This window comes from Harpia harpyja, chromosome 1 (genome assembly GCF_026419915.1).
Source record: "Harpia harpyja isolate bHarHar1 chromosome 1, bHarHar1 primary haplotype, whole genome shotgun sequence".
Classification (NCBI taxonomy): Eukaryota; Metazoa; Chordata; class Aves; order Accipitriformes; family Accipitridae; genus Harpia; species Harpia harpyja.
The window spans coordinates 108,806,497-108,817,880 of record NC_068940.1 but is presented as its reverse complement, the minus strand read 5'-3'; the positions used below and the strand labels follow the sequence as shown (position 1 = coordinate 108,817,880).

The 11,384-nt window shown below is 63.4% G+C and overlaps 2 protein-coding genes across 7 annotated transcripts; both read right to left on the bottom strand.

Moving 5' to 3' along the window:
- Positions 1-1,492: 1,492 nt before the first annotated feature.
- On the bottom strand, positions 1,493-6,054 carry LOC128151868 (zinc finger protein 777-like). Of its 2 annotated transcripts, XM_052809613.1 has the most exons (5): positions 5,996-6,054; positions 5,307-5,717; positions 4,443-4,569; positions 3,536-3,655; positions 1,493-2,710 (listed from the first exon to the last, which is right to left on the bottom strand). In XM_052809613.1, the coding sequence occupies exons 1-5, from the start codon at positions 6,017-6,019 to the stop codon at positions 1,653-1,655; spliced, it is 1,740 nt and encodes a 579-aa protein (XP_052665573.1). In that variant the 5' UTR covers positions 6,020-6,054; the 3' UTR covers positions 1,493-1,652. The 2 variants fall into 2 exon arrangements, with proteins under 2 accessions (XP_052665573.1, XP_052665582.1); XM_052809622.1 differs by lacking the exon at positions 3,536-3,655.
- Positions 6,055-6,361: 307 nt separating this feature from the next.
- On the bottom strand, positions 6,362-11,334 carry LOC128151880 (zinc finger protein 777-like). 5 transcript variants are annotated; one of them, XM_052809634.1, is made up of 6 exons: positions 10,984-11,334; positions 10,284-10,410; positions 8,862-8,975; positions 8,412-8,540; positions 8,181-8,315; positions 6,362-7,636 (listed from the first exon to the last, which is right to left on the bottom strand). In XM_052809634.1, the coding sequence occupies exons 1-6, from the start codon at positions 11,083-11,085 to the stop codon at positions 6,732-6,734; spliced, it is 1,512 nt and encodes a 503-aa protein (XP_052665594.1). In that variant the 5' UTR covers positions 11,086-11,334; the 3' UTR covers positions 6,362-6,731. The 5 variants fall into 5 exon arrangements, with proteins under 5 accessions (XP_052665594.1, XP_052665603.1, XP_052665612.1 ...); XM_052809643.1 differs by having other exon boundaries at positions 6,362-7,633; XM_052809652.1 differs by lacking the exon at positions 10,984-11,334 and having other exon boundaries at positions 10,126-10,314.
- Positions 11,335-11,384: the final 50 nt, after the last annotated feature.

Genomic DNA, 11,384 nt, shown 5'->3' with positions numbered 1-11,384 from the left:
GGATTCTCCCCAGCCCTGGCAGCCACAGCACTCTGCCCAGGGCAACGCAGGCTGCCCTGCCGGGTGCCCTGCCTGCACTTGACATGGCTGCCGAAGCCACTGGGGGTGCCCTCAGTGGGTATGGCCACCATGACCTCAGCCTGTGGCAGCAGCCATGCTGTGTGAGGGTGGAGGTGCAGTTAGGGATGTCCCCGGGGTGTTGTCACCCACCACTGTCCCCAGCGTGTCCTCTGGGATTGTCACCCACGCACCCCAGGCCAGGGACTCCCCTGGCCAAAGCGAGGGGATGCAAGCACTGCCTGTGCCCTGGCGTGCCGCTGCCTGCGAGTGCCCAGGGCTGGGGCGGTTCCACTGGGGACTCGGGCTGCTGAGCCCCAGAGAGCCACGCTGGGTGCTCCCCCCATGGGGACGAACACGGCGGGTGCAGTGGGCTGAGCCCTGGGGACACCCCGACCCCGGGGCCTGACACTGCCTCGTGCCAACCCACCGTGGCGGTTGCCACACGGGAACTGTGGCCAGGAAGGTCGAGCTGTCTGCAGGCAGGAGGATGAGTGGCCAAGGGGACCGGGGCAAGGCAGGCAACACAGTGGCCCTGAGTGCCACAGGCAGGGCTGCAGGCAGGAGGGAGGCATCACTCTGTCCTGCCAACACACCCTCAGCACTGCTGGGGAGTCCCATGGGGCCCAGATCCCACAGAGTGGGGCTGTGATTGGCAGCTCCACATTCCCGTGGGGCGTCTCCGCATTCCTCCCCTCATGGCCCAGTCCTCCTCCCCAGGACTGGCACGCAGCCCAGGGCCGTCACACTCAGGCTCCTGCTTTGCGTTAATTGCAAGAGCTCATCCCCAGGGTGCCTGATGCCAGCCAGGCCACAGAGGGCTGGGGCAAGTCGCTGGGCTCTTCCCCCCAGCCCCTGCGCAGAGCAAAGGGCCTCACGCCATCGCAGGCGATGGGAAGCAGCGGGTGACGGCGGGGACATGGGGCAGTTGCCTGTGGCATGCCGAGCACGAGCTGAACGCCTGACTGCACCCACAGGAGAGGTGTACGTTATATCTCAGCGGGCCGCATACCCACAGCTCCCTTTGCCGGGTGGAGGCTACACGGTGCTAGCCGCCTGAGCGTGCCTCTTGCCGACACCCCAGAGTGCAACAGGAGACCACATCAGCGCAATCTTTTATCCGAGTCTCTTCCCGGCTCGTCCGATGACCCTGACTGCTGCCCACAACAGCCCCTACCCGGGCCACCAAATGCCCCCACGCCATTGCCACGCTGGTAGTCTTTAAATAACCCTGAGTTCGACCGTGCCGCGGTACCCGACACAGCTGCTCCTCAGCCAAATTCCCCTTCCACAGGGCAGCGGCACAACCCGGGTCGGCTCTGGCCGCCGAACCTCCTCCGCTGCCTCTTGGGCTAGTCTCTTCACACTCTGCACGTTTCCCTGCCCGCACAGCACATCAGCCTGCCTCCGTCCTCCTCCTCCTGGAGACCCAGGCAGTGCAGAGTGCGCCGCGGTGGTGCCGCGAGCCCCACAGCACTGCGGACAGCCCCGCAGCGGTGCGACACCAGCTGCCTGGTGTGTCCCCTCGTCGCAGGCTGCTGCACTTCTGCGGAACAGCCTGGAGAAACTGCCCCTTCCCTTCTCCAGCCCTCACGCTACCGATTATCCTGGGTCAAAGCCTTGCAGGGGCTGGTCTCCAGCTCCCGGTCATGGTTTGGCAAGCTGACGGCAGGAGAGCTGGCAATGGCGTGGACCTTCTGGTGGTGATTCAGAGACTGCCGGTGCCGGAAACTCTTGCTGCAGCCGTTGCACTGGAAGGGCCGCTGCTGGGTGTGCCGGCGCTGGTGCTCCTCCAGCGATGCTTTCTGGGGGAAGCTCTCCATGCACTCGATGCAGCGGTAGAGCCGCTCCCCGGCGGCGCTGGCCCGCGCGGGCCGGCCTGCCCACCCACCCCGCAGCTGCACCCCATGGATGCGCTGGTGCTTCTGGAGGTGGTGCTTCTGGATGAAGCCCTTGCCGCAGGCAGAGCAGCGATAGGGACGCTCCCCGGTGTGGATGCGGTAGTGCTTGTTGAGGTTGGACTTCTCATTGAAGCTCTTCCCGCAGGCAGGGCACTGGAAGGGACGCTCGCCCGTGTGCAGGCGCTGGTGCCGCAGCAGCGCGGCGTGGTGGGCCAGGCTCTTCCCACAGGCTGTGCAGATAAAGGAGCCATTGCTCTTCCTTGCCTGGCTCTGCTGCCGCGCCAAGAGGTTGCGCTTCAGCCGGACACTCTTCCAGCCCAGCGGGAGCACGCGGGGCTCTTCCCCCGCAGCGCAGGGACGATGCTCCTCCAAGCTGGGCTGTGACGAGGCCACCTCTGCAGTGGTGTCTTCTCCCAGCGGCATTCCCTGGGGCAGGGCGAACGGCTGGTCAGTCCCCACGCCGAGCACATGCTCTGTTGGGAAGGGCAAGCCCGGGGCAGGATGAGCTTCCACCGGCACCACCACGGGCTTAAATTCAGGCTGGGTGGTCCCATGTTTGCAAAACTCCCCTAAGCCCTCTGCTGCTGCCTTCTGCTCGTCCAAGCCAGCGTGGCTCTCCCAGGGCACTGGCTGCTCCTGGCTCAGGGGAACCTCCTTGTCCAGTCTCACTGCGGGTGCCTGCGGCAGAGCCAGGATTTCAGATCCTTCCTCCTGGGGCTGCTGCTCTTCTGTCTTGATCACAATCTTCTCACCTGCCGAGAGACAGCAATTCATTCCCAGCAAGGGAAGCTCTCCCATGCCCGCAGCCCCAGTGCAGGCACGGGAGCCGAGCCTCCCCTGCAGCACATTGGTGAGACGAATCAGCAAATGCGCCGTTGGAAAGAGAGCAGGAAGGTTTTACTGAGAATGAAAAGGGAGAAGGACACAGGAGGTGGAGAGGGCGTTGGCATCTGTTGGGGGTTATCCGGATATCTTGTTGGACCTCAGGGACATTTGATGGGCTGACAGTGCAATACTCATAAAGAAACCAAAACAGAGGAAACGTGAAGGCAAAGTTGAGGTGCAGAGTCCTCTGTCCTGGAAGGAACTTTGTCAGGAATGGCAGAGTTTAGGTGGGTGAATCTGGGGAAAAGGATGAAAGCAAAACCTTCCAGAAGCAGGAGGGAGTGTCTGTCTGCAGGTGTACAGCTGCACAGCCACCCTCACGCTAAGCCCTGCCCCAGGTCTCCCTATTTTCCACTCTTTATGGCAAGGGGGCTCTTCTGGGCTTAAAGACTTGGTCTTAAAAGTTTTAAGGAGCCCCCAATCACATGGCTTAAGTTCCCGACAGCTTCTGACCCCCTGCAAGACTGGAAACGCTCCCTGCAGGGACGTGATCGGCTCGGCTGGCCCTGTCTCTAGCAGGAGCGGCAGTGGCACTGCTGCGGGCAGGCTCCAACCCCCCTTGCTTTGTAGGCAAGCAGCAGCGGTGTGTGGGCAGCAGCAGAGCAGCGCAGCGGGCATAGACCCTGCCCAGCCCAGGCACGTCGCTAGTGCTCGTTCTCAGCCTTTGCTGCCGAGCAGCTGCTGTGACTCACCGCCACCGAGGTGCCCCAACACAGCTCCCTTCTCCGGCAGCCCATGGGTCCTCGTACCCAAATCCTCCCCATCATTGGCCAGTGGCAGCAGAGCGGGTTTGGAGCTGGCATCCCCAGGCCCTGGGAAGGAAGAAGCGGCGGTACGAACTGCTGACGCTGGGGACCAGCACCAGCTCCCCTCGATAAAGGGCTGCTCTCGCACAGCGGGAGCTGTGGGGCACCCAGAGGGGTCCTGGACTCCCAAAGCAGAAGCTCAGGTTTCCCAGGACTGTCTGAGCAAGCAAGCTGGTGTCAGCCAAAGCAGGCAAATTACTTCAGTTGCCCCAAGAAGAAGTGACAGCTGGGCACTCAGCCTTTAAAATTTCAGCCAAAAATAATTAGTGCTAAAATTTAGGACTGTCTGCAGCAAATCCCTACAGGGTGGTATACATACGGCCTGTGTCCTGGCAAAAAATGGTGCAGGAACGTAGGTTGCAGACACAGTGTGGGCATGTCACTGTCCTGACCGCACAGGGAGGACTCTTCTCTGCTCCCGCAGACACGGTGCTGAGTCCCGGGACGCCAGTGGATGCCTGCTCCTCCTGCAGTGCTCCTGCTCACGGGGGCAGAGCCTCACAGGGCAAGTCAGGGCTGACAGAAGGCCAAATCCTGGCAGTGTCTGAGCTCCCCCACTGACAGCACTGCTGTGTTGGCAAGACGAGGTGTTCTTTGGATGCACAGGGTGAGCATGAAGCACTGTTGTCACCCACCAAGGGGCACCAAACCTTAAACGTGTAAAGGCATCACCTCTCACTACCTGTTCTCCTCCGAACACCCAAACAACACAGCAGCCTACAAGTAGTCGTAAGCTGGATTCAGCCCAGGGGATGATAATGTGTCTGACACGTGAGTAGAAACTGATCCTCACCCAGAGAGACCACAGCCTCGTAATTCCCCTTCATCATGATCCTGCAGAGCTCCTTCTGCCGGCTGTCCAAGCTCCCCCACTCCTGCTCCGGCAAACTGGCCGCATCATCCTCGCACGCCGCTGGCACCTGAAACCACAGGAGGCACCGCCTTGGCGCTTCCCTACCTCGTCCAACCCCCCCCCAGTCCCCACCGCTCCCCCCAGAAAGCAGACTGTGGGGTAAGGCAGTGTGGGTCCAGAGCTTCTATGGAAAGAAGCCATGTCCCTGCCTGAACCCAGGGAACAATTTCAAGATGGCCCAGCGAGGCTCAGTTGTTTCCCCCCACACACAACCAGGACAGGTTCACAAGCACCTCTCGTTCCCTTGATCCACACCAGCAGCCTGAAGCAGCCAGGTGAGCAGTAACCCCCTCATGCAGGAGCAGGACAGGTGGGAAGTCACCATCCCACCGGTGAGGTGACCAGTGGGACCCAACGAGGCTGAAAATGCTCAGGGGGCTTGTGCTCTGCTCCCCCTCTTCACTGGGGACAGGAAGGAGTGGGCAGTCTCCGACTGCTGCCTTGGTGTGCTGGCTCTCAAGGTAGAGCACTGGAGGGGGCACATCCATGCTGCTCTGCGCAGCTCCCCACAAGAGCCAATGCCACACCTCACCAGCCACGCTGTTGCCTGAGGCGCATCTCCACTACCTTGGGCATGTCACCGTTACCCAGGGCTCATCTGCGTCACCTTGGACACGTCCCTGTTAGCTGGGGCTTGTCCCTCTTTGTCACCGTGGGCACGTCCCCGTTAGCTGGGGCTCGTCCCCGTTACCCGGGGCTCGTCCCCGTCACCTTGGGCACGTCCCCGTTGCGTGGGCCCGTTACCTTGGGCTCGTCCCCGCCGGCGCCTGGGCCGGGCCTGTGTGCCCAGCGGCTGCGGTGCTGGAGCTGGCGCTCGACGTGCTCCAGCCGCCGCGTGTTCTCCTGCACCAGGGCGGCCAGGGCGGCCCACTTGCGCTCCAGCCGACTGCCGAAATCCAGCACCGCTTTCTCCAGCCCCGTCACCTTCTTCTCGGCCGTCTCCGCTCTCCCCTCCAGGCTCAGCAACCTCAGGGCCTGCGACTCCACCTTCCTCTCCACCGCCTGCACCGCCGCCACCACCGTCCACAGCGAGATCTCGGGAACCACCGCCGCTGCCTTGTCCCCCTCGGGGCCGGGCCCGTGGCCGGGGAGGGGGCCGTGGCCGTGGGGCTGCGGCGGGAGCGGCTGCCAGGCCTCGGGCCCCCACTCGGGCTCCTGTCGCGGGGGGACGAGAGGAGCGATGAGGGGCTGCCCCCGCTCTCTGGGACCGGTGAGACCGCGGCACCGTTTCCCCTCCCGCCCCTCAGGGCCCGCCCGGCCGGGCCCACCGACGCCAGCACCGGGGGCTAACACCGAGGCTCGCCGGCAGCGGGGCGGGGTGGGGGGTGTGTGTGTGTGGGGGGGGATCGCTCCCCTCCGCCCGGTGCCCGCGGTGGCGGTGGGGGTCGAGGGGAACCGCCGCCTCCCCCCCCCCCCCCCCGCCCGCCCCGTACCTGAGCGGGGCCCCAGCGGGCCATGGCCGCTCGCGCTGCCGCCGCCGCCGCGCCACAGCGCCCCCTGGCGGCCCGCCCGCAGCACCGCCCCGCGCCCGCCCCAACTCCCCCCCCCCCCCGCCCGCCTCCGGTGCCCGGACGGACACGGACACGGACACGGACACGGACACACCGGCACCGCCGCTCCTGCCCGTTCGTCCAGCCCGCGAACCCCCACCCAACGCCCGGTGCTCCTCCGGCCTCGCTCCCCACCGCATCCCCCCCACCGGCATTCCCGGTACCCCCCCCCCACCACCCCGCTGGGGACGGCCAGGCACGGCAGGGTGCCCCCCCCACCTCCCCCGGAGCCAGAGGAAGCCACGTTCAGCCATGGGAAGCATCCTTATTTCTACAGCATCTTATTGGTGCGCTCTCCAGAAAAGGGACGAGTCCTCCGCCGCAGCAGCAGCACCCGCTCCCGGTGTCCCACCCGTCCCACCGGGGCTTCGAGAACAAGGAGCGACCCGCACACCGAGGGTCTGCACGGGCAGGGCTGGGCGCCCACCGTCCCCGCAGCAGGGTGGGAGAAACTGGGCAACGCTGCCCGTGTTCCAGCCTTCATCGGACTCGCTCGCATCCGCAAAGAGGGAGAGGAGGAGAAGGTCCGACGGCGGTCTCCTGTCCCCGGGGAGGACACCTCCCGGCTTCCCACCCTCTCTTCTGCTACGCTTCCCGCTTCACGCCTCCGCGTCCGCACCTAAATGTGTGCCGGCGGCACGGGCAGCTGGTCCCCGCAGGGGTACGGCCTCCCCTGCCGCATGTGGATCCTCTGGTGCACGATCAGGTGGTGGTGCCGCTTGAAAGTCTTCTGGCACACGCCGCACTGGTAGGGCCGCTCGCCCGTGTGGGACCGGTGGTAGCGGACAAACTCAGAGACCCACGCAAAGCTCCTGTTGCAGCAGGGACAGAGGATGAGTTGGTGGCTAGTGTGTTGTCGCTGGTGCAGGATCAGAAAGCTCTGGCTGGAGAACCTCTCCATGCATTCGTTGCACGTATACATCATTTTCCCAGGTGACAGCGGGTATCTCTTGGGGCTGGGCTTCCCCCACACCGTGCCGTGGTCCCTGCTCGGGGGTCGGGGCTGGGAGGCAGGGCACGGGGCCCGGCTGGAGCGCTCCTCCGCCTCCAAGGACTGGCAGAACCCCTTGGCCGCCCGCGCCTGTAGGTGATGCTGGATTTTCTTCTTGGACATGAAGCTGCGGTTGCAGTGCACGCAGATGTAGGGCACCCAGTTGCTGTGGCTCCGCTGGTGGATGATGAGGTTGATCTTCAGCAGAAAGTTTTTCCTGCACACTGGGCAGGAGTAGAATTTCTCCCGGGTGGAATTTCGCTGGCAGGCTGCAGTGCGGCCTGCGCAGGAGCCATCCATGGCCTCTCCCGGCGTGGCGACCGCGCAGCTGGGATCTGCCTGTGCCGTCGCTCTGCAGACATCTGGTATCGCCTTCTTACCCGGTTCTTTGGGAACGTCTGCTGCCAGACCTTGGCCACCATTCCCTGAATCTTTCACGTCCCCCTCTTCCAGGGGCGTTTCAGGCACTGCCACGTTCTCCACAGCGACCTCCTCCTGCGGTACCTCCACTGGGATCCCCACCTCGGCATCTGCTGGGAATTTTTCAGAACCCAAACATCACTCTTCCACGTGGTTTTGAGGACAAGGCATAAAGAGCAAAGGGCTTTCCTCCCACCCTCCCCTTGCCTCCCACACCCTCCCCAGCCAGCAGCCAGCACAAATCTCAGCCCCGCTCTCCTCTTCCAGCCCAACGTCTTCACACCCGGACTGCACGAAGACCGGGCACAGCTACAGCTCATCCCTGCAGACACCCCAAGGGTGGTTTGAGATGACAAATGTCACCTAGGTAGGATGGGGGGGTCTAATAGAAACATCGGGGCTTGTCCTTCGAAGCAAATCAACTGGGTGGGCTGGTTCACACCGTGCCATGCCTCATCCTTTACGGTTTCAAGGCTGGCAACAGGATTTACTGCCAGAACCCTTTCTTGGCCTGTCTGAATCATGTAAAATCCTGTCTTGAAAGCCCCAGGCCCAGAGAGAGCCCTGCGCAAACTCCCTGCTGCCCTCCGAGTGTGCCAGCAGCTCCTCGAGGCTGCCAGCCCCACCAAGGAGGGATGAAGGGCTCTGTCCCAGTACCTGCTGCAGGAGGACGCAATGGAGACTGGTTCAGATTCACTGCTTCATGACAGCACCTGGAGAGAGGGCAGGAAGGGGACGGGGTTGGCTGGCCGAGATCTGCTAGGACAGCGGTGGCTTCATGAGGGACGTGTGCTGTGAAGGCAAGAGGAGCGATGATGATGCTGGGTGAGATACAGCCAGGCAGGGGCCCAAGATCCCTCGCATCAGCTGGGTTTGCCAGCCACTCACAGGCACTGCAGTTTGCTGTGACCGCCAGGCTCCTGCTTTCCTCCGGGTCCATACAGTTCCCCTCGCAAGTCTCCTTTGTCGTCATCTCCAGCAGACCATTGTTGCTCGCGCAGCTCGGGCAGTTTGGCTCTGGGGAGGAGAAGGGCACTTGACTTTACTGGCAGCCAGCTGGGAACTCAGAGGAGCAAGCGCAGGGGTGGGGGTGCCCCCTCCCAGGCCTGCAGGGGATCAGGATCTTTGCAGCAGCACACAGCAGCTGCTGGGTCAGGGGAGGGTGACCAGGCTATCGATGTGTCCCAGCACGTTCCCCGTGTCCTCTCCCAGCACAGACTGTCTATAGCCATCACAGGAGACTCCTCAGTCCCTGTGGCTGAGGGCAGGGACCGCAATCGTCCCGGTAAGTGGCCAGGAGCCGGAATCCTGGCACAGAAGAAACCCAGTGTCACACACCTACGGCTGGCTGCAGAGATACGTTTGCTTCTTCCAGGTCTGACTCCGCCGGTGTGCACAGCTCTTCTGCTCTTTCGATCCGAGATAAGAGTTCAGGTTTGGATAGGGCACAGTCTGTTCAAGAGCAAGACAGACATCAGAGGCAAGATGCCACAGCGTCTTTGAGGGTGTGCCCACAGCCTGTCAGCACAGAGTCAGTCCCAGCCCAGAAAAACTTCATCTCCCACCGGGGCAGGGTCAGTGCCAGTGGCACACGGGGAGTTATGGGCAGACAGGGACCAGCAGGCAGCACTTCTAGAGGAGAATATGAAAAGCACCTTCTGGCATGTCTGACAATCCCCCCAGCAACAACTGCAAGAAAATCCATCCTTGCTCCACAGGGGGGGAAATCCCTGCTACAGAAATCCCCCCTTCTCCCAAAAATTCATCTTACAGATAGGAAAGTGCTGTGAAGCACGTAAGAGAATTGTAAGGCTCTTGATTGAGTGTTAGATCAGGTACACCTCCCCGCAGCTCCACAGCCTGCCTCGCTACCTGTCTCTGCTCCAAACCACCACATATCGGTACTGCTGCTCCTCACCAGCCAGGAGCTCAGCCAGCCGGAGCGCGCAGTGCTGGGTGAGGATGAACGGCTGACTCGCCCCGCTGCGACAAGAGGCACTGCCAGGGGAAGGCGGGAGTTTCCTGCCCTGCTCTGGGATTACACTCGCCCCTCAACTCCTTCCTCAGCACTTTTGTTCTGGCTCCTCAGGCTGTGCTTGCAGGGGACTCCCATGGCATAAGACGGTGGCCCTGGCTGGGAAGTCCAGGCCCCTGCTCCATCACCTGAGCACCAGAAAGAATTAATTACAAGCACAAGGCTCTGGGTGTGCTAAGCAGGGTATCATAGCATTGTTTAGGACGGAAAAGACCTTTAAGATTGAGTCCAACTGGACTTTTTGGAAAGCTCATTTCCAGCTGTGAGGGCCACACATTTGAAAATCGAGCCAGAGGCAGCCCAAGTGCTGCCCCATGAGATCATCTCCCCTGCCTAGCTCTCCCCCTGCAACGAGGGAACGTGACCAGCCTCGCTTCCCACACCAGGCAAATGGACGGCACATCCACCACACTGACGGGAAACCACGTGAGGATCTAGAGAGATGTGGAAGCGGGAATTTCTGTGATGAAAAGAGGGAATTTCTGTGATGACAGCCCAGGGAGCTCAGCGTACCTGTTCTCCAAGAGGAGAAGACAGTGAGCACTTACTACCTCCTCCTGTGTGTACCTGCCAACCTCCGACCTGCCAGAGAGAGGGGACAGGGAATTGAGTGGATCATCTGAGGGCTGGAGATCCCAGTGAAACGCAAAGACGCAGAAAAGTAACCCTGAGAGAGCTCCCCGGGCAGCGACGGCAACTGCCAAACCAGTGCAAACAGAGCCTACACAGGGACACCAGCATCTCGTAGTTGCCTTCCATCACGGTCCTGTACAGCTCCTTCTGCCCATCGTCCAGGCTTGCCCACTCCTGCCTGCTGAAGTGCACCGCAATGTCCTCGAAAGTCACTGGCTCCTGGGAGCACAGGGGCTGGGCTGTAGGAGGGGGCAGCTCCCCCTCAAACAGCTCCCAACCCCTCAGACACCGCCCCCCTGGCCCAAAGCAGCCCCCCAGAAGGAGTCCCACATGCTCATTCCCAGCCCCCACAAAGCCCACCCCAACCAGCTCCCGGCCCCCCAGCAACCCCACAAGCAGCCCACTGGATTCACCCACAGACTCCTAAAAGCCACCTCAGCCCCCCCCCCAACAGCTCCCAGCCCTTCAGCGGCCCCCTAAGCGACCCCCAAGCTCCCTCTCGGCCCCCTCAACTTCCCAACAGCCCCCTAAGCGGCCCCACAGGCTCACCCCCAGCCCCCCCCCCCCCCCTCAGCCCCACAATGACCCCAGGAGTGACCCCCCAGGCCCACTTCCAGCCCCCTAAGCGGCCCCCCCACGACCGGCCCCCAGACACCCTTCAGCCCCCACAACGGCTCCACAAGCGACTCCCCCTCACCTCCCCCAGGCCCACCCCTTGCTCCCCACAAGCGATTCCCCAGGCTCAGCCCCGCACCTTCCCACCTCCCCCTGGCCCCCGGGCCCGGTCCGTACCGCCGGGAGCAGCAGCGTCCAGGGGGGCCAGTCCCTCAGGGCCGCCTCCGCCCGTTCCAGCCGCCGCTCCAGCGCCTCGAGGCGGGCGTTGAGCTCCGCCATGGCCCCCGCCGCGGTCGCGGGGGAACGGGCAGGGCCAGGGCGGCCCGCGCGGCCGCCGCCGGCCCGCCCTCCCGCCGGCGGGACACAGCGCCCCCTGCCGGCCGGGCGCCGCCGCGCCGGTGCCGGGTCGGGCTGGAGGGTGACCGGTGTCGGCAGCCGCCGCCCGATGTCACGCGTGGGGAGAACTTCGGAGGATTTCCTCCCAGCTGGCTGCCCCTCTTCGATCAGCCGTTTCTCGGTGACTGACAGACGTCCATCACTCCCGCCGCCCGGCGCGGCGCGGCGGGCCGCCGGCCGAC

Bases quoted from the DNA above. Each gene is read 5' to 3' on its own strand.
- LOC128151868 (XM_052809613.1), bottom strand. From the start codon at position 6,019: ATGGCCCGCTGGGGCCCCGCTCAG. The intron at 5,718-5,995 runs GTACGGGGCGGG...CCCCCGCGACAG, and splicing joins CCCGCTGGGGCCCCGCTCAG to GAGCCCGAGTGGGGGCCCGA. The intron at 2,711-3,535 runs GTGAGTCACAGC...GTCTCTCGGCAG, and splicing joins GTTGGGGCACCTCGGTGGCG to GTGAGAAGATTGTGATCAAG.
- LOC128151880 (XM_052809634.1), bottom strand. From the start codon at position 11,085: ATGGCGGAGCTCAACGCCCGCCTCGAGGCGCTGGAGCGGCGGCTGGAA. The intron at 8,976-10,283 runs GTAGGCTCTGTT...GCTCTTGAACAG, and splicing joins CGAGATGCTGGTGTCCCTGT to ACTGTGCCCTATCCAAACCT. The intron at 8,541-8,861 runs GTGTGTGACACT...TCTCCTCCCCAG, and splicing joins ATCTCTGCAGCCAGCCGTAG to AGCCAAACTGCCCGAGCTGC.